Raw genomic sequence first — 25,436 nt, forward strand, 5'->3', positions numbered from 1 at the left:
GGGGGGTCCTGGAGCTAAAGTTGTCCAGTTAGAGAAGTCCCACATTCCAAGGAATGGGCCAGCACTGACGCTCCACCATGTTCAGTCTCTGGCTGGAAGAAAGTATGGCCTTAGCATAAACAGGGTGGTGGAACAAGAGGGGTGGCAGCTGGGCTCTTACTCCACTGTGCTCCCGCGGCAGGAGTTCTAAGCAGCACATGTTCAGGGCTACTGCACACTATGTTTGAAACAATATTGTCCCTGGAATGACCCTTTTCAGTGAATCCAAATAGGCTCTGTGAAATTATGCCAGCTGTCAGCTGAATACTCACAGTAGATAACACATAAGCTAGCCTACCATCACCATATTTTTTCTCCCAAGTGCTGGAACTTTTCATCCCTACCAGCCAAGATAAAATTTTCTCATAGAACACAATCAGTGACAAACTTTTATTCAGAAAATAAAAGTATTATTTCATTGTATTATTCCCAAAGAATCAAGCCTATCATGAGTAGCCCACATGGTTGCTGTTCAAAGGTACTGAAAAGGGAGGCATTTGGTCACCATTATCCATCAAGAAATTCTTTACAAGGATAGGTTCCAAGTCCTTCGTGCTGCTCTTGGTCATTCAGTGATTGCAGTTTTGGCCCAAAAGCCATCCAAGATGAGCAAGTGCTGAGCCATCCTTAACTCATACCTAGATGAAACAACTTGCGCAGAAACGCTGGTCCTCCCCAGTAACCCCTGTAAGAAATAACACAAAAAAATGTACCTGCAGCAACAGAGATGGGGCGACTTCAGTCAGGAGGATGCTGAAAGGGAAGCCAGGCTGCTCACAGAGCATGTTTATCAGCACATAAAGCAGGATTGTCTAGTGAGTTGGAAAGATCCCACGACTAGGAGGGGACAACCTACTTCCAGTCCTAAGCTTTGACACAGACTTGCTGTATGAGCCTGGATGTGCTGACTCAATTTGGCAAATGTGTCTAAAGCCTCTACTACATGCAAACTGCTACTCTTTCTGCTTTCATTAGCTCATAATTAACTGTAGGTCAGGATTTTGCAATCTTGGCCCTATTGATATTTTGGACCAGATAATTCTTTGCTGTTGGGGGCTGCCCTGGCATGATAGGATGTTTAGCAGTATCCCTGGCCTCTGCTCACTAAATGCAAGTAGCACCCCTCCAGTTGTAACAACCAAAAAGTGTCTCCAGAAATCATCAAATGTCCCTGGGGCAGCAAGGGGTACGAAGATCACTCTTGGTTCTGGACCACTGATGTAGACACCCTGATTTCTCTCTCATATGGGTTTGCAAAAGTCAAATGAAGTCATCAGCTTTTAGAATGAAGAAGAGTGGCTGGGTGCAGTGGCTCACACCTGTAATCCCAGCACTTTGGGAAGCTGAGGCAGGTGGATCATTTGAGGCCAGGAGTTTGAGACCAGCCTGGCCAACATGGCAAAACCCTGTCTCTACTAAAAATACGAAAATTAGCTGGGCATGGTGGCACATTCCTGTAATCCCAGCTACTTGGGAAGCTGAGGCAGGAGAATTGCTTGAACCCGGGAGGTGGAGGTTGCAGTGAGCTGAGATCGCACCACTGCACTCCAGCCTGGGTGGCAGGGCAAGACCTTGCCTCAAAAAAAAAAAAGAGGAAGAGGAATTGCTCGTTTTTATTACTCTATTTACTTATTGAATCCCTACTATGTACCTGCCTCTTTATGTGTTATCTCATTAACCTCCATCTTGTGAGGCAGGCAATGTTACTTTCATTTTGCAGATGAGAAATTTAAACACAGAGAGTGTTTAAATTAAATTAAACAGAACTTTTCCTGGGACACACAGCTATGTATGTCATGCTAATAGCATGACACTGCTAATGGCCATGATGACATTGCTAATGACTTCTGCCATGCTAATGGCAGAAGTATGACTCAAATGCAAGTCTGACTCCAAAGTCTGTGCTCTTACTCACTGTTTGGTTTTTCCCATAACATAATAAAAACAGAGGTAAGGGGCCAGGAGCGGTGGCTCACGCCTGTAATCCCAACACTTTGGGAGACCAAGGCGGGTGGATCACTTGAGGTCGGGAGTTTGAGACCAGCCTGGCCAACATTTAGTAGAGACCTGTCTCTACTAAAAATATAAAAATTAGCCAGGCGTGGTGGCAGGCAACTGTAATCCCAGCTACTCAGGAGGCCGGGGCAGGAAAATTGCATGAACCCAGGAAGTGGAGGTTGCAGTGAGCCAAGATCGTGCCACTGCACTCCAACCTGGGCAACAGAGCAAGACTCTGTCTCAAAAAAAAAAAAAAAAAGTAAGGTAGCAGATCATAGAAGTACTTGATATGTGAAAGTGATTTACTATTCTTATTTATCCAGCAGCAAAAGAGGGCCTAGAGCATGGAAGACAGAACACTTGGTCACCGCTAATAACGAAGAAAAGAGGCTACATCCCCTGTGGGTGGAGATGTGCTACAAATCCCTTTCCTCATCCAGGAACCAGGCAGTGCACTTACCTTAGCATCATATTCCAATACAGGAAAGGCATCAGGTCAGCTTTCATGAGATACATGGAAAGGCGCTCTTTGCTTTGATCAAAGGGGAAGGTTTCTAGCGGCTCCGCTTTGTAGTCAAACTCGGCAAGAATCACACGGTTGTAGCCAGTCACCAGTGGACAGGATGTGTAGCCATCATACTAAAATTGTAAATCAGACTGAGTTGGGAAGTAGATTTTTTTCATGGTGCTATATTAACATGATAGAATTTATTATTTGCTGTGAGTGGTTATATATTTTTCTCTTTTCTGTATATTCTAACTTTTTGTACTGTGAAAAATGTAAATTATATTACAAAAAAATAGTACTAATGGCAAAAATAGAAATGCCCATATTGGAGACACTAATTAAGAAAGTGCAAAACTGGGCCAGGCACGGTGGCTCACACCTGTAATCCCAGCACTTTGGGAGGCCAAGGCGGGCGGATCACCTGAGGTCAGGAGTTTGAGACCAGCCTGACCAACATGGAGAAACCCCGTCTCTACTAAAAATACAAAAAATTAGCCAGGCGTGGTGGCGCATGCCTGTAATTCCAGCTATTCAGGAGGCTGAGGCAGGAGAATTGCTTGAACCAGGAGGTGGTGGTTGCGGTGAGCCGAGATCGTGCCATCGCACTCCAGCCTGGGCAACAAGAGTGAAACTCCATCTCAAAAGAAAGAAAAGAAAGAAAGTGCAAAACTGTGGGAAAACACTACTTTTACACAGAATGGAAGATGATCATTGAGACAGTGATTCTTACAAGGCATACAAACCTTCTTTGTTGGTGTTTGATTCTTCATAATCACAGAAATTGTTCTATCAAGTATTCCTGACTGGGCAGCTGTAAGAGAAATGGGAAAGTCAGAAAAATATAAGCATCTAGGTTTTCCATGAAAACTAATTTGCAAATAACTTTAATGTAAACAAGTTAAGAAGATTCCATTTCCCATCCCTCGAGACTGTGACTAGAACATGACCTTCTTACTACTTGAAATTCTGACTACAGGAGGAGGTTCTTTAATTCATGAAAGGCCCGTGCATGTGTTTCCATGGGTTTGAAACTAAAGAGCTGACTCTCTCCAGTGCAGCTGTAAGGATGGACCTACCCCAAATCCACTGCCTCTCCTCCTGGGGTTGAGGCTGTCAACTTAGTCTGTGTGTCTACTTAGTCAGTGTTCCTGGCCATGCAGGTTATCCCTGTGTCCCTGTTCACAGGCAGTCTGGATTAGTAGCCCCAGGCATTTCCAATAAGACAAAGCACACCTTCCTCTCTACTGGACTGTCCTGGCTGAGGCAGTACCAGGTGGATATAGCTATAGCTATAGATATATAGATCTACCTGTATTTCCATCTCTGTCTCTCTTTCCTAGATAGATAGACAAGACAAACAGACACAGATAGATAGATACATACATCGGAATTTGTTTTTGTTTTTCTTTGGCAAGAGTTGGGAGACTGCCTTTTTTATTAGGAAAATGTTCAAACTCCATCGTTTTGTTTCATCCATCTCATCACACATGCTATTTTTTTTTCCTGCTGTATTTTTAGAGCAGATATCACATCAATTCCCTCATAAATCTTCCTGTCTGTATCTCTGATGGGGAATTTTCTTAACACAAACCCACAGTATTTTCACACCCCCAAACTATTAGTAATAGTTTCTTCATATAATCTAAACCCAGTTTGTGTCCAATTTTGAATAATTAAGACTGCCCAGATGGGCACGGTGGCTCATGCCTGTAATCCCAACACTTTGGGAGGCCGAGGAAAGTGGACGATTTGAGGTCAGGAGTTCAAGGCCAGCCTGGCCAATATGATGAAACCCCATCTCTACTAAAAATACAAAAATTAGTCAGGCATGGTGGTACATGCCTGTAATCCCAGCTACGCAGGAGGCTGAGGCAGGAGAATTGCGGAGGTTGCAGCAAGCCAAGATGGCACCACTGCACTCCACCCTTGGCGATAAAGTGAGACACCATCTCAGAAAAACAAAAAAAGACTACCCTTTTAAGGAGACAGCAGTTTGTGGCCGAGCATGGTGGCTTACGCCTGTAATCTCAGCACTTTAGGGGACCAAGGTGGGCAGATCACTTGAGGCCAGGAGTTTGAGACCAGCCTGGCCAACATGGTGAAACCTGTCTCTACTAAAAATACAAAAAATTAGCCAGGCGTGGTGTCGCTCCTGTAATTCCAGCTACTCAGGAGGCTGAGGCACAAGAATTGCTTGAATCCGGAGGCAGAGGTTGCAATGAGCTGAGATCACACCACTGCACTCCAGCCTGCATGACGGAATGAGACTGTCTCAAAAATAAAATAAAATGAAGATACAGTAGCTTGTGTCTCTAGAGGTAGAACATGGGATTCACTTTTGAGGAAAGATGGGTTACCTTTGTATTATAAAATGCTTATTAAAGTGGTTATTTTGTAATTTCCCAAATCAGGGGTTAGAAAACTTTTTCTGTAAAGAAAAATTGCAGGCCTCATGGGCCAACAGCAAATCAAAGATATTATATAATGAGAAAAAACAAAATTTCCACCATACAAAAACAGGCAGTGGACTGCATTGCCCCATAAGCTATGGTTTGCTGATGCCCAAATCAAAGAAGCAATGATTTTTTTTCTAGAATGGGTGGGGGTCAAAAAAATGAAGAGTAAACAACTCTGCTTAAAAATATTAAATGAGGCTGGGTGTGGTGGCTCACGCCTGTAATCCCAGCACTTTGGGAGGCTGAGGTGGGTGGATCACTTGAGTTCAGGAGTTCAAGAACAGCCTGGCCAACATGGTAAAACCCCGTCTATACTAAAAATAGAAAAATTAGCCAGGCATGGTGGCAGGTGCCTATAATCCCAGCTACTCAGGAGGCTAAGACAAGAGAATTGCTTGAACCCAGGAGGCAGAGGTTGCAGTGAACCAAGATCGTGCCACTGCACTCCAGCCTAGGCAACAGAGCAAGACTCCATCTAAAAATATACACATATTAAATGAGGCCAAGCACAGTGGCTAATGCCTATAATCCCAACATTTTGGGAAGCCAAAGCAGGAGGATTGCTTGAGCCCAGGAGTTTGAGACCTGGGCAACACAGGGAGACCCTATCTCTACAGATAACTTAAAAATTAGCTAGGTATGGTGACACGTGCCTACAGTTCCAGCTACTTGGGAGAGGGGGGTTGAAGTGGAAGGATCACTTGAGCCCAAGAGGTCAAGGCTGCAGCAAGCTGTGATCACTCTACTACACTCCACCCTGGGCAACAGAGCGAGACCTTGTCTCTAAAAAACAGAAAAAAAAATTAAATGGCTATATTCACTGTGGGCAAAGCAACATCTCTAAAGATCATATTTCCCTTTTTGAAAACCGTGTTCCTCCTTGAGGGCCATAAAGAGTTTAGAATCTGGACTGGGAACACTTGAGGAGGCCACAGCAGCAGGACATCAAGGCCAATGGAAAAGGAGTGGAGACATCCAGTGGGTGCCACCACAGAGAGGTGAGGCCTGTGCAGCCAGGAAGCAGTCACTCAACGTCCAGGCTTAAAGTGAGCGTGGGTGCAGGCGTGCAGGAGTTGGGTTTTTGCCCTGTATTACAATCCCCTTCTATCATGTCCATGCCTTCAGTTAACTTTTGTTAAATGCCACATCCTGATCTTAGCTGTGCTGGGAGTAATTAAAGGAGCATCCTGGGGCAGAGAGAAGCAGAGAAGGGGACATGAGCTCCGGAAAGCCAGATTCAACATGGCAAGATGGGTCTTGCTCACAGTCGCATAAAGGTCTGGACAGAGGCTTGGTGGCAAGTCAACCCAAGGACAGATTTGTGGAAAAAGTGTAGCATTGCCTTGGGATACTCAGAGGATTTGGGGAAGGGAATCTAAGAAGAAATGAAGATATGCTTGGGAAAAGCTAGTACTAGTGTAATTTGGACATTGAAGAGAAGAGTAAATAGACTTTCACACAGGTAAAATATTAGGTTGGTGCAAAAGTAATTGCAGTTTTTGCCATTACTCTTAATGGCAAAAATTTAGAGAGACTACTCTTAATGGCAAAAACCGCAATTACTTTTGCACCAACCTAAATAGCAGGTAAAGGGTACTCATTACGGTACTGTTTGAATAAAAATGGGTTGGAAACAACCCAGATATAATTAAGAGTGGACTCATTAAATAAGCTCTAGAGCAACAGTAGAATAGGTTGCAGATTGTAAGACACAAATGTAAAAACAATGGGGATGCTCCCTCTGTGGTTGGGGGACGGTGGAAGCCACGCAGATGCACTGCAGGACTGGGAACAAGACTTTCCACTTAGAATATTTTTGTTCAGTCATATTCAGTCTTATCTATCTGGAACATCGAATTAAATATTTGTTTGAAGAAGGCTAAAAGCTGGGTAATCTGGGCCTCACATCACAGGTAGTTTCACCACATAAATTCTGCAGGCTTACATCAAATGAGTGTCATTTCAAAGTATCACCCAACAGACTACCTACAAATTACAAAGAGAGAGAGAGTACTTTTACAATGAAAAAGAAAAGAGAGAGAGAGAGAGAGAACACCCCTTAACCCAGTGAGGAAGTCTAGCTTCCCTAAAGACAAGACAAACTAACGTGACAGGCTCCTGAGGTGCCACGGAGGGAGGTACACAGCCTCAGGTATGGAGATTTTTGCCAAAACATATAACCTGAATCTAACCATAAGAAAGCAACTAGACAATTCTAAATTTTGGGGTGTTCTACAAGGTAACTGGCCTGGAATCTTCAAAAATGTCGATGCCATGAAAGTAAAGATGTCAGAAGGCCTGCTCTATATTAAAGGGAACCAAAGAGGCATGACGCCCAATGCAGTGTGTGATCCTCGACTGGCTGGTGGATTTAAGGAGGGGCTGGGACAAAAAAGGACATTTTTAGGAAAATATACATAAATACGGGCTGGGCGTGGTGGCTCATGCCTATAATCCTAGCACTTTGGGAGGCCAAGGTGGGCAGATCACCAGCCAGGAGTTCGAGACCAGCCTGGCCAACATGGTGAAACCCCATCTCTACTAAAAATACAAAAACTAGCCAGGTGTGGTGGTGGGTGCCTGTAATCCCAGCTACTTGGGAGGCTGAGGAAGGAGAATCGCTTGAACCTGGGAGACAGAGGTTGCAGTGAGCTGAGAGTGTGCCACTGCACTCCAGCCCAGGCAACAAGAGTGAAATTCTGTCCCCCCACCAAAAAAAAAAAATATATATATATATATACACACACACATATATATACACATATATATCTACACATATATATACACACACATATATATACACACACACATAATATATACATACATAATATACATAAATACGATGAAGCAAATGTCACAAAATATTAATAATTGGTTAATATCTGAAGGGTATATGAGTATTATAATTTATTTCAAATTTGTATAGGTTTGAGATTTTTTTTAAATAAAAAGTTGAAAGGAAATTAATATTAATAATGAAAAAGACATTCAGTGAGTTTCCTAGATAGTCTACCCTGAGGTTGAAATAGTCAGCAAAAGTAACACAATCTGTTCCACAGGTGTCTAATTCACACAAAACACTACCATACTGAAGGTTTTGTGTTTTATAGCATCCAGAGAAGACAGTTCCTGTCAGTAGAGGACAGAATCTAAAAGGCAGTTCTCCCCATCACTGCTGGTGCAGAACATCGAGGTGAAGAATTTAGTTTTCCAGGCTGAGGCCTTAATCATGTACCACTCAGGGCATGCTCCACTGTATTTGTCTTAACAGGACTATTTTCTGGTCTGCAAGCTTTCATTGACTTGCATGTGTTTTCTGGGAAAACAAATGCTTCTCGAGCTTTATGGTGTTTCAGACAGAAGAAAAATAGCCAACCTGCCTGGTGTCAGAGGCAAAGAATACCAGGGATGCCAGTATGGCAGTATGAGAAGTAACAGAATTCAAGAGAGCTGGAAAAGTGATGCACTCTCTCTAAGGCCCCTTCTTCTGACAACCACCCCTCTGACCTAGAAGAGGTAGATAAGATCATGCTACTCCGGGGCAAAGCACTCAAAAGGTACTTTTTGCTTTATATGACACTGGGTTCATTGACAACTTGCTTCTGTCTTAGGAAAGCCTTTTTTTTTTTTTTTTTTTTTTTTTTTGAGATGAAGCCTTGCTCTGTCACCCAGGCTGGAATGCAGTGGTGCGATTTTGGCTCACTGCAACCTCCACCTCCTGGGTTCAAGCAATTCTTCTGCCTCAGCCTCCTGAGTAGCTGGGATTACAGGCGCCCGCCACATGCCTGACTAATTTTTGTATTTTTAGTAGAAATGGGGTTTCACCATGTTGGCCAGGCTGGTCTCAAACTCCTGGCTTCAAATGACCTGCCTGCCTGAGTCTCCCAAAGTGCTGGGATTACAGGCAGGAACCACCGTCTCTGGCCGATGCCAAGCTTTTGTTTTTGCTACAATCATGCCTTGAGGTGACATATTTTTGAGAAAGGGAGAAATAGAGCTGGTTATCTTACCTACTGCAGCAGCGGTCTTTGACGTAGGAAGGTTGGTGCAGTCCCCAATCCCAAACACATTTGGGTACCTCTTGTGTTGCAGAGTTTCTTTATCCACATCCACCCAACCAGCAGCATCAGCCACAGGACTGGTCTTGAGGACATCTGGTGGGCCCATTGGTGGTGTGACATGAAGCATTTCATACTACACGCAAAGAGAGAATCCACATTTTCATTTATTCAATATTTCTACAGCTCCACAAGCTCTCCCCCCACTTTCCTTACTCCATACACTGTGCTATGGCTGCATGGAGCATTATACAATCAGCACTTGTACCAGTCCATGCCCTCTCCAAGATCTTATGTGTTCTCCTGGGGGATGGTGATAAGCTAAATAACCATTCTCTCAGTTGACATGATCTCCCCACACAGAGACCAAGAGATCCCTGTGGCCACACACATACGGGTACATGAGATATTGGAGTAAAGCTCACTAATATTCTGAAAGAATCCATTGATGTTTTTATTAGTACTAAAATAAGGGGGTGGTATATTTCAGTTGCAGTCTCCCTGACCCTCAGCTGTCAACTTGTAAAATTTAGCACCTCAGTGTTATTCTGTAAGGTGATGCTCAGTATCCCTTAAACTTGTAAAGGACGTGTTAGGAGCTGGTAAGAAAGCATCATTCCCAAATATGTGTCAACTTCGAAACACATAAAGGAAACTGTCAGAACACCAATTAATGATGAAAAGGGGTGGTAAAAATATTAGCTAGCACTTTGGAAAAGGATCAAGGGGTCTGATTCAGTACTGGATTTACTTTTCAGTGCAGAAGGCAGGGGTGAATTTTTTTTCCAAAACACCGTATCAAGGTTACCCTTGGTAGTGGTGCACTGACCCATCCTAATCACTTTTGAGGGCTCATTTAATTTTTTTGTTTATGTAATATTCTTTCACATTTTGTAGTTGGTTCTTATTATTCTTTTTACTTATTTTTAACAAACTCCTTCTAGCAACTTCATCAATTTGCTACTGGGTCCAGTTAAGGACACACTGATTGAAATGTTCATGACATGTCATTAGGGTAAAAACTTACGCATTTGAAGACAATTCCAACCTTTTGAGATAGTCAATAGCCCTTCATTTCCATAAGAAGTCCAATGGCCCCATGCCCTCCGAGAGGCTCAGCAGTCACTGATGGCAATGGGAATTAGGAAGATGACTTGTACTTATTACAACTCTCAGACAAATATAAGCTTAATTAACCTCAGGGAAGGAGCACTGCAAATGGCTGCTGCTCATCTGCAGGATAATCTTGGCTAGAGGGTGGCTCTTGGGGACATGGGTCCTTGCGGTCAGGTCTGTTAATGAACATTGAAACTGAATGCATGTTTGCAGGATAATGGATGAAATGGTCAACAACTATCATCTACTAAATTATTAATCTCCTGTCTGTATTTCCGCAGTCAACTAGAACTACTTTTGAGACAGTGTTTCACTCTGTTGCCAGACTGGAGGGCAGTGGCTTGATCATAGCTCAGTATAGCCTCGAACCCCTGGGCTCAAGCAATCCTCCTGCCTCAGCCTCCCGAATACCTGGGACTACAGGCATGCACCACCACACCCAGCTAGTTTGTTGTTGTTGTTGTTTCTTTTAGTAGAGACTCGGTCTTGCTCTGTTGCCCAGGCTGGTCTCGAACTCCTGGGCTTAAGCAACCCACCTGTCTCAGCCTCCCAAAGTGCTGGGATTATAGGTGCAAGCTACCATACCTGACCTAGAACTACGTTTTTGAACTGAGGTCTAAACCTTACTAGAGTCATCTTGGTGGAGTTAATGTGTTTGAATTTCACAAGTACACGTAAATTCCACACCTCTTTTCTAAAAGAAAAGCTAAATACTTTCATATAATCATCATAAAGGTATGGAGTTTTACCTGAGCTAACATCCTACAAAAGGGTCTGCTTTATGGGTTTATTAGAAATTAATGGCCAGGTGCAGTGGCTCACGCCTGTAATCCCAACACTTTGGGAGGCCAAGGTGGGCAGATCGCTTGAGCTCAGGAGTTTGAGACCAGCCTGGGTAACGTAGTGAAACCCCTCTCTACCAAAAATACAAAAAATTAGCTAGACGTAGTAGCACGTGCCTGTTGTCCCAGCTCCTCAGGAGATTGAGGTAGGAGGATGGCTTGCTTGAGGCCGGGAGGTGAGGGTTGCAATGAGCCAAGATGGCACCACTGCACTCCAGCCTGGGTGACAGAGCAAGATCCTGCCTCCAAAAGAAAAAAAGAAAGAAAAGGAAATTAACATTGGGCCAGGTGTGGTGGCTTACACCTATAATCCCAACACTTTGGGAGGCCAAGGTGGGCAGATTACTTGAGCCCAGGAGTTTGAGACCAGCCTGAGCAACATAGTAAAACCCAGTCTTTACAAAACATACAAAAATTACCTGGGCATGGTGGTGCATGCCTATAGACCCAGCTACTCAGGAGGCTGAGGTAGGAGGATTGCCTGAGCCTGGGAAGTAGAGGATGCAGTGAGCCGTGAGCCATGGTTGTACCACTGCACTCCAACCTGGGTGACAGAGTGAGACCCTGTCTACAAAAAAAAAAAAAAAAAAGAAAGAAAGAAAACAAGCAAACATTGGCACTTAGTTGTAGCTTGTTCATTATCCATCATTTATTTCTATAACTGTATAGGATAAATAACTTGGTTCTCCTTTATTAACATACATAGTCCATTCAATGTGGTGGTTTTCAAACTTTAATGTTTATTAGCAGCACTGGGGAGACTTGTGGAAAATACAGGTTCCCAGGCTGTACCATGCCAAGATCCCAATCTAGTGGATCTGGGTAAAGCACAGGAATCTGCACTTTAACAAAATCTGCTAGTGATTCTGACACGTAAAATCTGTGGATCACATGCTTACAATCTCTGGCTTGAAGGAACAGGTTCATTTACAAAGAAAAATAGAATGCTATTACTTAGACAAGTCACTTCATCTCTTTGGTCTTGAATTTGCTTATCCATAAAGAAATGCACTAGACTAGACAATCTCCAAAGTGTCTTCTAGTTCCTCCGCCTCCCGGGTTCAAGCAATTCTCTGCCTCAGCCTCCCGAGTAGCTGGGATTACAGGCTCCCGCCACCACGCCTGGCTAATTTTTGTATTTTCAGTAGAGACAAGGTTTCACCATCTTGGCCAGGCTGGTCTTAAACTCCTGACCTCATGATCCACCCACCTCGGCCTCCCAAAGTGCTGGGATTACAGATGTGAGCCACCACGCCCGGCCCAATTCTTTACACCAGTTGTTCTCAATCCTGGTTGAACATTAAAGTCATTAGGGGTATTTTTGAAACTCCCCATCCTCAATCTGCACCCCAAACCAATTAATTAAAACCTCTTGTAAGGAGACCAGGCATCAGCACATTTTAAAAGCTCCCTAATATGTAGCCAGGGTTAAGTGCCACAGCTTTACATCCTCTGGTGGATTCTTTGAAATTCAGATTTTAAGAGTGGAACTAAATATCTGACCTGAAATCCTATAATTCAAAGGGGACACAAGTATCTCCTTTAATTACAAACCCTTTAGAAGAATAATAATCATTCACTTATCCACACCCCTACCTACAACCTCAGCTATCCAGAGGACAGCTGAGAACCAAAGTACTAACAAAGTTAAGTTCGTGCACTCAAGTTCATACACTTTGCTCATAAAAGTATGCTTTGGGCTCTTACTCATAGCCCATTTTAGTGAAAGCCCAACTTGGGCTCACTCAAACGGACTCTCTCAAACGGGCTCTTTTGTAAAGTAAAAATGAGTTCACTCATATGAGCTCTCACTCATAGCCCATTTGAGTGAGCCCACTTGAGGAGCAGCAATTTAAAAGAGCTAAAGCTGGAGGGACCTCCCAAAGTCACTTACAACTGCCTGACAGCCAGGAAAAAGGAAAACTACAAAAAGGACACCCATAAAAACAAAGAGCAGTAATTTGAGACCCTTTTGTAAAGTGATAACTGGCTCCAAACATTCCAGTAGCCTCTGTGTGCATAACTACACAGGAGCTATTCAAAATGATGACCCTGAGCTGCTGCAGATAGATACGAGATGAGCCTGGTACAACCTGTGACACCAGAAATTAAAGGAAGTGCTCAAACACATGATGGGGCATGTCACAGGGACACCAGAGCCAGCTGGAAGGGGAACCTACTGACCAAATCCAGAACAATTTGAGCACCAAAATAATTAAAAACAATAATGAATGATAACACCATTGGAAAAAATATAGGAACTCATGAGTTCATACCAATAGTTACTTAACTAAGAGAGAAGCAAAGACTCTCGCTGAAAGAATGCCAAGAGCTTACTGGTAAATGTGCAGGAAATGTTACAGTTAGAAAATCATCATTTTGCAATCACCATAGTAAAGATTTGATTAGGCAAGGATCATCAATGGATGCTAACTTTAGTGGGGAGATTTGAATGAGTAGACTATTTGCATGGTTTTAAAGTGTCTTCCCACAGACTTCTTATTAGTAGCAAGGGAGAAAACAAATTTTAATTATTCCATGGAAAAACTGGACCACATCTTGACTGCTGATCAAAATTAACGTCACCAATGAAGGGCAGATGAACACTGTATGCTTGCAAATGTGATACCTTAGAAGGGCACAATGCTTACGCAATGTTCCCATCTAAAAAACAGAGCCTGAGGCCAGGTGCAATGGCTCATGCCTGTAATCCCAGCACTTCAGGAGGCCGAGCAGGCGGATGGCTTGAGGTCAGGAGTTCGAGACCAGCCTGGCCAACATGGTGAAACCTCGTCGCTACTAAAAATAAAAAATAAAAAAAATTAGCCGGGCATGGTGGTGCACACCTGTAGTCCCAGCTACTCATGAAGCTGAGGCAAGAGAATCGCTTGAACCTGGGAAGCAGAGGCTGCAGTGAGCTGAGTTTGCACCACTGCACTCCAGCCTGGGTAACACAGAAAGACTTCGTCTCAAAAATAAATAAATAAATAAATAAATAAATAAATAAATAGCAGAGCCTGAAACTAATCACAAGAAAATACTGACAAACTCAAAATGAGGAACATTCTACTGAAAGAAAAGTGGTGGGGAAGAGGGCTGTATTATTTCAAAATATCAGTGTCGTAGAAGACAAAGAAAAGCTATAGAAACGTCACAGATTAAAGGAGGTTAAATAGACCTCACAATTGAATGTAATACCTGACTGTAACCTGAGTCCTGCACTGGAGGAAAAAATGCTATAAGCACAGTTGGGCCAATCAACTAAACTGGAATACAAATAGTAAGTTAAAAAATTGTATCTGTGCTAAATTTACTGAGTTGATAATGGTACTGTGGTTATGTAAGAGAACACTTCTATTTTAGAAAATTAACACTAAAGTATTTGGGGCTAAAGAGAGCTGATGCATGATATATGTAAATTTCCTTTGGAAAAACTAGATATGGATGGATGGATAGATAGACAAAGGCAGATAGAAGAAAGAGAAAGAAAGGAAGGAAGGAAGGAATCAAATGATAAAGCTAAAGTAAATGGGGTAAAATTCTACAAGTGAATCTAGGTAAAAGCTACATACAATTTTCTTTGTACTATTTTTATTTTGTAACTTCTCTAAGTTTGAGATTATTTCTTTTTTTTTTTTAGACGGAGTCTCACTCTGTCACCCAGGCTGGAGTGCAGTGGTACAATCTCGGCTCACTGCAGCCTCTGCCTCCTGGGTTCCAGCGATTCTCCTGCCTCAGCCTCCCAGGTAGCTGGGATTACAGGGATGTGCCACCACGCCCAGCTAATTTTTGTATTTTTAGTAGAGATGGGGCTTCACCATGTTGGCCAGGCTGGTCTCGAACCCCTGACCACAGGTGATCCGCCTGCCTCAGCCTCCCAAAGTGCTAGAATTATAAGCAAGAGCCACAGTGCCAGGCCTGAGATTATTTCCAAATAAAAGTTTTTAAAATTATGACCCTGAATCATCAGTAACATTTCAAGTGATATTTAGTGCACTATTTTAAAAAGGAAAGATGTATGCAATAAATTTTAGAAAGAGCTGAGCTAAAAAGCTTAAAATTTGAAGTTTGAAGTTCAGAAGTCTAGTCTTTGGTTCACTTCAAAATTCCTTTTTATGGAACACTTCATTTCTTGAAAAATTCTGAATGAATAAAATCTGACTCTGTAACATTTTCTCATTGCCAACAGCTTTTGCCAAAATGATGTAAACAAATATTCTTCCATGCATGCTTCTCCAGATACTTTTACATCTTGTTCTTAACCTCATAACACCTCCAGAAAGTACTATTCCCACTTCACAGAAGAAGAAACTCAGACACCAAGGCCAACCTCATACAACAAAGGCCAAATCTTTCCAAGAAGTACAGTGGCTCTGCCAGATCCTTCAAGGGGAAATATTTTTAAAGATAGCCTCTTCCACAGGTGAAAGACATCCCTGTTGTTCTTTTTTCTTTTGAAACAGAGTCTCACTCTGCTGCCCAGGCTGGAGTGCAGTAGCGTGATCTCGGCTCCCTGTAACCTCCACCTCCTGGCTTCAAGTGATTCTCTTGCCTCAGCCTCCCCAGTAGCTGGGACTACAGGCACCCACCACCACGCCCAGCTAATTTTCGTATTTTTAGTAGAGACAGGGTTTCACCATGTTGGCCAGCCTGGTCTTGAACTCCTGACCTCAAGTGATCCACCTGCCTTGGCCTTCCAAAGTGCTGGGATTACAGGTGTGAGCCACCATGCCCAGCTAATCCCTGTTTTCTTGAACTACCCACAGGGTTACTTCCTGCTCACAAGCAGGACTGTTTCTCACATGCCACCAATTGAGACAATCACCAGATCTTGCATGCGAGGATGCCCTCCCTTACCCCTACACAGTAACCAAAGTTGTAGAACATTTTTGGCTACTTCAAGTGACTCGATGCCAGGAAAAGTTGAGTCAAAGGAATAGGACAAAAATTCACTTGGCACCAGCTAACAACGCCTTCTCACCTCCCACTGACACAGCCTCTTATATATTTCTCTTCCCCACCCATTTTGGCCTACCTTCTTGCCCTATCACTTCCCTAAGATGCTCGTTTCACCCAGTCTTCCCCAGCACACAGTGATGGCAGATAGGGTGGTGCAAGTCCCCATGTATCTATGGCGCGTTTCAGCAGACAACGCTTCAGACTGACAGCTTAGCCTCACCACTCACTGAAATCACTTGGGTCTCTCCCGGTTTATCCAGGTTCTCAAATACAGCCTCTTGTTTATCGGCTCGGACTTCAATGAGGTTTTTCTTGTAGTTAACAGTGAGGTTCCGCTCCCGGATGATCTCCTGCAGGGCATCTGCATACTTCTTAACCCCGAAAATGGCTCCAAGAGAAGTGTTGAAAATGATATTGGCCTTGGATCGCTTCCCTGTCTGAGAAAAATAAGAAAACCATTAACACCAAAGCATGACTGCAGCTGCCTTTCTTTTTTTTTAATCCAGACAAGAATTAAAACCCTCAGCAGGGACCTTGCTAGCTTTTGCCACCATTATGTCCTGGCAGGGCAACGGGCAGACCAATCCACTGCCTCCTCCTTATGTTCTGCCCATGACATACAACTAAGTACACACTTGAGTTGGGGGCTGAGGTAGGCACTGTTCAGCTGAAGGCCAGAGGTGAAGGTTAGGTCCAGGTCAAGACAGAATAGAGTAGAACGGAATGTTCATTCATATATTCATGTATTCATTCACCCAATAAATATTTAACAAAGTTCTAGAGTTGGCCAGATACCGTCCTAGGTGCTGAGGGAACAGCAGTGAGCAAAACTGAGTTCCAGCCAGGCGCAGTACCTCACACCTGTAATCCTAGCACTCTGAGAGGCCGAGGCAGGCAGATCACCTGAGGTCAGGAGTTCCAGACCAGCCTGGCCAACATGGTTTGAGACAAGCCTGTCTCTACCAAAAATAGAAAAATTAGCTGGGCGTGGTGGCAGGCACCTGTAATCCCAGCTACTCAGGAGGCTGAGGCAGGAGAATGGCTTGAACCCAGGAAGCGGAGTTTGCAGCGAGCTGAGATTGCACCATTGCACTCCAGCCTGGGTGACAGAGCAAAATTCTGTCTCAAAAAAAAAACAAAAAACTAAACTAAAAAACAATAACAACAAAACCCTCAGTTCCTACCTTCTTGATACTGTTCAGAGAGGCCAATATTCTCCCAAATGCCTAAGATCAGAGAGGCCAATATTCTCCCAAATGCCTAAGATCTTATGGTACTCGAACCTTCCTCGTAGGCCATCCAAGACTTGGGAGAAAAGAGTTATACAAAGGAAGTTTCCAGGACGGAAGAAACAGCTGGTTTCTTCTTCTTTCCTTTGCTCGGCTCCTTTCAGGATTTGCTCACCCGGATCTCACCATGTGAAGAAGTCAGGTGGGTAAGTGCCTCAAAAGTGCCAACCTTTATGACCCAGAATGAACTTTCTTGGAGTCAGAAATGATTACTGGAACTGTCTTTAATTCCCTGCCTCGCAGGGTTGTTGCAGTTTACAGAGCTCAGGGGAAGGTCTTGCTCAGTCCCAGCCTCCATGGACACATTCAACCACTCCCCAGCCCGTTCTTCCCCACCCTTCTTCCCATCTGTCCCCGTACATGACTATGGGCTGCTAGAAATCCTGCCACTGTCTCAAGCCAAACCACACTTTGGTAAACTAAATGTCACACCCCAGGCAAGAGCACGGAGGGCAAGAACAGCTTCCCTCACAAGCTTAAGCCAGGTGTACTTGAGCTGCAGACACCTGCTCTTACACAGAGAACATTTGGAGAATGCTGAGAAAGTCTCCTCCTGCCCAAATATCTCTTTCCATGAAGGTTTAAAGTTCTATGAGAACATTTTTTTGCTTTTTAAATTGGCATTTTGCCTATCATATTTTTTAATGTATACCCAAGGGACAGAAAATATTCATGATCTTAAACTTGAGTGGAAGTAGTGGATAGCATTATGGATAAAAATGAACAATCTGCAACTAATTGTCTAACTATATGGAACTATTTAAACAGTCTCTAACACATCTCTCCAGTAGACTTTATTTATTTATTTATTTTTTAAGACAGAGTTTCGCTCTTGTTGCCCAGGCTGGAGTGCAATGGTGCAATCTTGGCTCACCACAACCTCTGCCTCCCAGGTTCAAGCAATTCTCCTGTCTCAGCCTCCCCAGTAGCTGGAATTACAGGCATGCACCACCACAGCCAGCTAATTTTTTTTGTATTTTTAGTAGAGACGGGATTTCTCCATGTTGGTCAGGCTGGTCTTGAACTCCTAACCTCAGGTGATCTGCCCACCTCGGCCTCCCAAAGTGCTGGGATTACAGGTGAGAGCCACCACACCCAGCATCCAGTAGACTTTTACACACATATTTAAAAAGTATGTAACAAAGACTATTTAATATTATATGATACAGCTAAATTTTTCATGTACACTATGACTGTAACCATATTTAAGTATACAGAAAAAAAGCTGGAAAGCCATGTCAAGTTGAAAACTGCAGCTTTATTAAAGCAATTGGATCATGAGTGATTCTCTCCTCTTTTGTATTTTATAAACTTCCAGTTATCTAATTTTGTACACATGTAATAAAAATTCAGAGATAAAAAAGGGATTACAATAGAGATAAAATGGAATTATTGCAATCAGTGAATTAGCACTGTCTGCCCTGCTCATCTCTGTCCCCGGAAAGGAAGCATACCTTCCTGAAGTAGGCTTCTGATAAGTACATGATCTTCTGAGGGGCTCCAGCACACTTCACTGGAGTATTTGGGAAGGTGAAGATGGCATTGCCCTCCTTGAAGTCCTGCAGAGCTTTCCATGTCTTCTCTACAGTCTTAACTGAATAATTCGACCCTATTTTGGGATGAGCGAAACCTTCGGGTAGGCCTTTAATCTGCAACAAAGTACACAAAAATTATTTTAAACAAAAGTGCAAATGTCTTTAGAGTCCTTGTTCTTTGCCATTTCTACAACCTTTCAAATATTTCAGTACTATCATTACCCTCCGATACCCACATGCCTAGAGCAGGCAGGTGGGTGAGGGTTCTAAGACCAGAGCTGTGGCACCTGTAGTCACCTGTCAAACTGCAGAATGGGCTCAGCTCAGAGGAACCCTCCAACTCCCTGGCCTGGAGAATACAATTTGAATACAACTTTTCCCACCATCAGAGTGAGGACAAGATGCCAGCCAGCCTTCCTTTTAGGAGAACCAGTTGCCTTACTGGAAAGAACAACTGGCAGGACCAAGAGCCATTTATATCATCAAGAATAGCAAACTTAAATCACTCTTTATCAGGTTGTACCAGACCAAACTCTAGGTAAAGGTACTAAAGCCAGGTACCTAAAAACATGGACTTTAGGATCCCACATACCAGTTTGAGTCCTGGCTCTTCCACTTACTAGCATTGTGACCCTGCGTAAATTACCTAATACTTCTAAGCCAGTAGGTCTCCAAGTGTGGTGCTCAGATCAGCAGCACAAGCACCACCTGGGAGCTTGCTAGAAACGCAGATTATCAGGCCCCATCCTAGACCCACTGAATCAGAAATTCTGGGAGCAGGCCCAGCAATCTGTGTTTTAACAAGCCCTCCAGGTGATTCAGATGCACACTCAGGTTTGAGAATCTTAACGTTCACCATCTGTGAAATGGGGATAAGGTATCTGCTTCACAGGGTTGTAGGCAGAAGCAAATAAGGCCATGCATGTAAAGGACACACGCACATGGCAAATGTCCTGTAAATGTTAGCTGATTATTGCCAATAAGATCAACTGGACACCTACTATAAATGTTAGAAGGCACACAGAGTGCAACGAAGATGTCACAGACTGAGTTAAAGAGACTTAAGCCTCAGTTCTCAGCAAGAGCAGGTTCAACTTCAACCATCAAGAAACAGTCATCAAGATGGGCTGGTCCTTCAGAACCTCCCCAGCTCATTCTCTGGGCCGCCTCCAAAGTCACTCCAGACACTTATCCCTGAGGTCTCAAGGAAACTGAGTGCTCTCATCTCCTCAGTGGCCTGAGTTCATTACTTATCACACTCAATGTTAAAAGCAACTATTTGTTACTGTTCACCCCTGTTACAGTTAGATAGTAGTAACATTGGCAGTCTCAATAATAATATCATTATTATTATAAAATCACCTTGCATTTTAACGTTTTCAGTTTCACATCAATGCTAACAACGGATATTCACTATGTACCTCTGAGGGAGGCAGGGGAATATTATTAGCCCCTAGACTGGATGGAGCCCTGCCCAGAATCTTAAACAACCAGACACAAAGGCCTCTGCCCACCTGCCTGGGGGTCTTTGCACAGGACCACCATACCTTCTAGTTCCCAAAGCAAATCTCACTACCCAAAAGGTAAACAAGCAGAAACAAGCAGTTGATGTCTTATCACCTTCATTATTTTTCTCTAGTTTTAAGAAGCTGTCGTCGACGGAAAAGGTGCCATAAAGTGGTAACCAAGCTCCTTTCAGGAAAACCTGTGTCAAAAAGGGTGGTTTTGACCCCTCATCTAGTCAGAGTTGCTTCCCTGGGAATTCTGAAGCAGAGAGGGCTAGAGAGGAGAGGAGAGAAGGAAAGGGAGAGTCAGGGAAAGAGATGTAACTCCTCCTTTGGCTTCCAGCAACAGGCTGTGCACTGGGGAGCTGTGGACTATCCTATCACACAGAGTAGACCAGCAGGCAGGACGGCCTGCTGCAGAGACCCTGTGAAGCTGGCCTGAGAAAGAGGCTAAGAGAGATGGACAAAGAGAGGCTGCCTGAGTCCAACAGAACCCAAAGTGGAGATCCAGCCCTGCCAGAGGCCCAGCTACATTCTTGCCCTATAGTGTTCTAGAAACATCTCAGTATTTTCATCAATGATCTCCACTTTTTATTTACACCAACCTGAGTAGTTTCCTTGAAATTGCAATCAAAGAGTCCCAAGTAGCACAGTGACCATGGTTAAGTTATTACATTCCCTTAGCCTCAGTTTCCTCATCTATTAAGTGAAGATAAAAATGCCTCCCTTACAAGTAGTTGTAAAGAATCAATTTTGGATTCCTGGCTGGGCACAGTGGCTCATGCCTGTAATCCCAGCACTTTGAGAGGCTGAGGTGGGTGGATCACTTGAGGCCAGGAGTTTGAGACCAGCCTGACCAACACAGTGAAACCCCGTCTCTACTAAAAAAATATATAAAAATTAGCCGGGCGTGGTAGTGAGCACCTGTAATCCCAGCTACTCTGGAGGATGAGGCAGGAGATTGCTTTAACCTGGGAAATGGAAATTGCAAGTGAGCTGAGATCACACCACTGCACTCCAGCCTGGGTGACAAGACTCCTTCTCAAAATAAAAAAGAAACAATATTTGATTCCTAGCATGGTTCCTGGTATGTAATAGAGATTCCATAATAATGGCTACTTTTAAATATCTCTGTGACTTGGTTTGCTACAAGAGGCTGCATGAACTCTGAGCATTGGCCTCTGCAGTCCTTCTCACGTGACACTGGGGCTTTGGGAAAACAGTACCATGGAGATGCATTGCCTTTGCTAGGTCAACGCTGTGGGGGCTTTTTTGGAAGGTATGGCCCTCTTGAAAGTAGTTGTAATAAACACCTTTCTCCATATCGTCTACTTCATAGCTTGTCTGTCATTCTAACAGACTCATGACCCACGGCACCATGACTCAAAACCATCTTACAGCATTCACAACAACTTGTAGCTTCTCTGAACTTTCTCACAACACATCCCAAGACATTTTTCACCACCCTTCCCCTGGACATGGCACAATTCAGGTTTCTTTACATAGAAGCACTCTTCAAAGACGCTTACTGGGCCAACTCTGATGAGGCCCTTGCCCGGGTCACATTCCTGAAGCTTGTTACCCGGTTAGCACAGGTGTTTCCTGTACTCCAACTATTTACCCGTAGTCCCCAACAAGCTTCTGGAAATGATAATATTTACCGATTTACTCCACTGTGTTTTAGAAAAATAAACTTGAATCTCACAGCTTTCAGATGGCATCTGGCTCCCTAGCTCACTGAAAAGGGAGATCTGAGGAACTTCTGGGTGGCATTTCCATTGCATCGGTTACTTCACACTAAAAACCCAGCATCTACACAACAAAACCCAGATGTCCCTCCAGCAACTGATGAGGTAATTGCTGGCATTCCACCCCTTAAAGTCTGCTTTAAAATTTAATCTAAACCCTACTTCCAAAGCAGAATTTAATCTTCAATACAGCCAACTCAGTCCCACATAGCAAGACAGGTTTCTTACAAATATGGAAAGAAAACTGCTGTTTTGCAAGAATTATCATTAAGGCATGAGCATGCTGAACTCTGATTAAAGCTTAAAGCTAGAACATACTGTTATTATTGACAGAATCTTAGAGAAGACTTCCTTAAAACTATAAAAGGACTGCCAAGAAATAAAACCAGAAGATATTTTCTTAGAACCCCTTTCTTGTCAAAATGAATATAATAAAGCAACTAAATGCAGCATTTGCTCTTGGCATAGATAAGCCGGCATAACACAGAAACAGTTTCACACACTACCTTCTCATAGTCCAGCTGGATTCCGAGAGCAATAATAAGATATCGGTAGGAGATCTGCAACACAAAAAGACATTATTTTAGACCAGGACCCAAGAAGCAGCAAATCAAGGATTGACTCAGGCCCCAGATGTGGTTCCATGTGGTCTGAGGGAGGCAGGGAAATATTATTAGCCCACAGAACAGATGAGAAAATCGAAGCAGAACAAGGTTGGGAGTCCTGCCCAGGTTCCCATTTTTTAATCTGGGGGCTGGGGGAGGCGGGCAGACAGGCAGGGAGGGATGCACGTCCACTCCCATCGTGCCCTCTGTTGTCTATGCCTCACACCTCACTGCTTCACAAATATTTTGTAAGCTGCCTGGCCCCAGAAAACTTGAGACAGCTATGTGTTTACACAGTGAGAGGCCACAATTGTTTGTACAGTGCTTGTATTAACACTTTTTCATATTGAGAGGTAAGAGAAGGGCTTCCTAATCTTAAAAGACAATCCATTGTCTAAAATCTACGGGGTAGGCCAGGCGCAGTGGCTCACACCTGTAATCCCAGCACCTTGGGAGGCCGAGGCAGGTGGATCACTTGAGCTCAGGAGTTGGAGACCAGCCTGGGCAACATGGCAAAACCCTGTCCCTGCAAAAAATACAAAAATTACCCAGGTGTAGTGGCATGCACCTGTAGCTCCCAGGGGCACTGAAGTGGGAGAATCGCTTAAGCCTGGGAGGTGGAGGTTGCAGTGAGCAGAGATCACACCACTGCACTCCAGCCTTGGTGATAGAGTGAGACCATGTCTCAAAAATATATATATATATATTATATATATAACATATATATAATATATTATATATATAACATATATATAATATATATTAGTATATTGTATATTAAAAATAAAAAACTAAAATCTATTGAGTGATATGTGAGTCCCAAGCAAGTCTGACCTGTCATGTGAATTGGACCAATATCGTAATTGGGAGATTGCTCTTTTGAGCAATCTCAAGGTCACTGAAACGCTATGACATAGTGCACCTGATCTCATTTAATGACCTGTATGGGATGAAAAAAGTCCCTTCTTCAAATATGGGTATTGTATCCACAAGTAGCATGATGGAAATGTGGGTTTAGGACAAAGAGGAAGACAAGTTTAGGCCAAAAAGTGTAAACAAAGTAGCCGTAAAGTACAAGAACTTGCCTAGAAAACTGGAGTTGGAGAATGATTGCAACGAGACTCAGGAGCCCAGAACGAAGAAACAGGTGGTGATTACCATGATCCTGTACTAAATGGCGGAGCAGAGCAAGCAACTTGAGAGAATCGCAGTTGGAGAGAGAGGACTCCAAGACCTGAGAGTGCTTGGCTCTGGCTGAGGAGCCAAGGGAAGCAACGTGCAGAAGAGGTCCTGCCCTGGCATCCGGGAGCTTCGGCCCCAAAGGCACCTCCGCAGCAGGCTTTCCCATTATGACACAATCACCCTCACCACTGGCCCCTCCCAGGAGCTCCCCAGCACAGTGTGCATGAGGCTTCCTAGCACTTGTTCTCCCCAGCACATTGACCACTCCTAGAGGATAAAAGTTACGTCTTATTCTTTATATTCCTAGAATCTAGCACAGTCACTAAAGTGAGGAACTCTGTAATGTTTGTTGGGTGAATGGATAGATGAATGATTTCAGTTGCTTGTGAAAAATACAACTTCTCTAAGTGGATAGATAATATAAGCATTTTCATCTGTTTGTTTTGCCTATCCATAGAAAGATGATGTCTCGGCCAGGCGCAGTGGCTCATGCCTGTAGTCCCAGCACTTTGGGAGGCCGATGCGGGTGGATAACAAGGTCAGGAGTACGAGACTAGCCTGGCCCACATAGTGAAACCCCGTCTCTACTAAAAATACAAAAAATTAGCTGGGCATGGTGGCGGGTGCCTGTAGTCCCAGCTACTCAGGAGGCTGAGGCAGAAGAATCGCTTGAATCCAGGAAGTGGAGGTTGCAGTGAGCCAAGATCACACTATTGCACTCCAGCATGGGCGACAGTGCGAGACTCTATCTCAAAGAAAGAAAAGAAAAGAAAAGAAAAGAAAAGGAAAGGAAAGAAAAGGAAAGAAAGAGAAAGAGAGAAAGAGAGAGAGAGAAAGAAGGAAGGAAGGAAGGAAGGAAGGAAGGAAGGAAGGAAGGAAGGAAGGAAGGAAGAAAGATGATGTCTTGCAATTCCATCTTCTGCAGGAAAGGGCACCGGGCCCATTAAATGGCCGGCCAAACCATGTTGAGCCATCCAGGCATGTTAGGTAAGAGCTAGCATGGGGTCTGGTAGTGATGATCTGCAGGTGAAACATATGACCACTGCCAACAAGAGGAGCTTTTGGTTTGTGCAGGCCACCACCAAGGATAATGCAACATAATATTGATTATGCTCTGTTTTATTAGAGCATAATATTGATTATAATCTATTTTATTAGAGCATAATATTCATTACGTCTAAGGACTAAAAACACGCCAGCCTAAGATTATGGGGAAAAAGTCATTAAGAGAGAATAAACCCTCCATAGCAAGAGAGCAAGAAGAAAACCTCAAGCCTTTTGAATGAGTTCAAGTTTTCAGGTCAAATGACCTAAACCCTCAGGAATGGCAAAAGCTTATAGACAAGACTTTTGAGCAGTTACGCACAACAGTGTAGACCTTGCCAGAAAGCTGAATAGCTGCAAGTATTCTCATATTACACAGGGGTCAGAAGAGGTAAATTCTGACACCAACACCTTAGTAAATAGGCTATTAATCCTTTGCAAAAGTCTAGACTCAACTACTAAATAGACATTTCATAGTAATTTTTTAAAAGATTAGCTGGGCATGGTAGTGTGTGCCTGTAGTCCCAGCTACTCAGGAGGCTGAGGCAGATC

At 43.6% G+C, this 25,436-nt stretch overlaps 1 protein-coding gene across 2 annotated transcripts in view; it reads right to left on the minus strand.

Annotated features, from left to right (window-relative positions):
- Positions 1 to 414: 414 nt before the first annotated feature.
- SQOR (sulfide quinone oxidoreductase) overlaps positions 415 to 25,436 on the minus strand; it is a 57,120-nt gene continuing 32,098 nt past the window's right edge. The window contains exons 4-10 of one of the 2 annotated variants that reach the window (XM_030814136.1): positions 22,560 to 22,613; positions 18,720 to 18,914; positions 16,204 to 16,413; positions 9,012 to 9,195; positions 3,289 to 3,356; positions 2,498 to 2,676; positions 415 to 724 (exon numbers count right to left, since the gene is read on the minus strand). In XM_030814136.1, coding sequence (XP_030669996.1) covers positions 667 to 724; positions 2,498 to 2,676; positions 3,289 to 3,356; positions 9,012 to 9,195; positions 16,204 to 16,413; positions 18,720 to 18,914; positions 22,560 to 22,613 — 948 coding nt within the window. In that variant the 3' untranslated portion in view covers positions 415 to 666. The remainder of the gene's footprint in view (positions 725 to 2,497; positions 2,677 to 3,288; positions 3,357 to 9,011; positions 9,196 to 16,203; positions 16,414 to 18,719; positions 18,915 to 22,559; positions 22,614 to 25,436) is intronic. The other variant, XM_030814135.1, reaches the window with a different exon arrangement.

Source organism: Nomascus leucogenys, chromosome 6 (assembly GCF_006542625.1).
Source record: "Nomascus leucogenys isolate Asia chromosome 6, Asia_NLE_v1, whole genome shotgun sequence".
Taxonomy (NCBI): Eukaryota; Metazoa; Chordata; class Mammalia; order Primates; family Hylobatidae; genus Nomascus; species Nomascus leucogenys.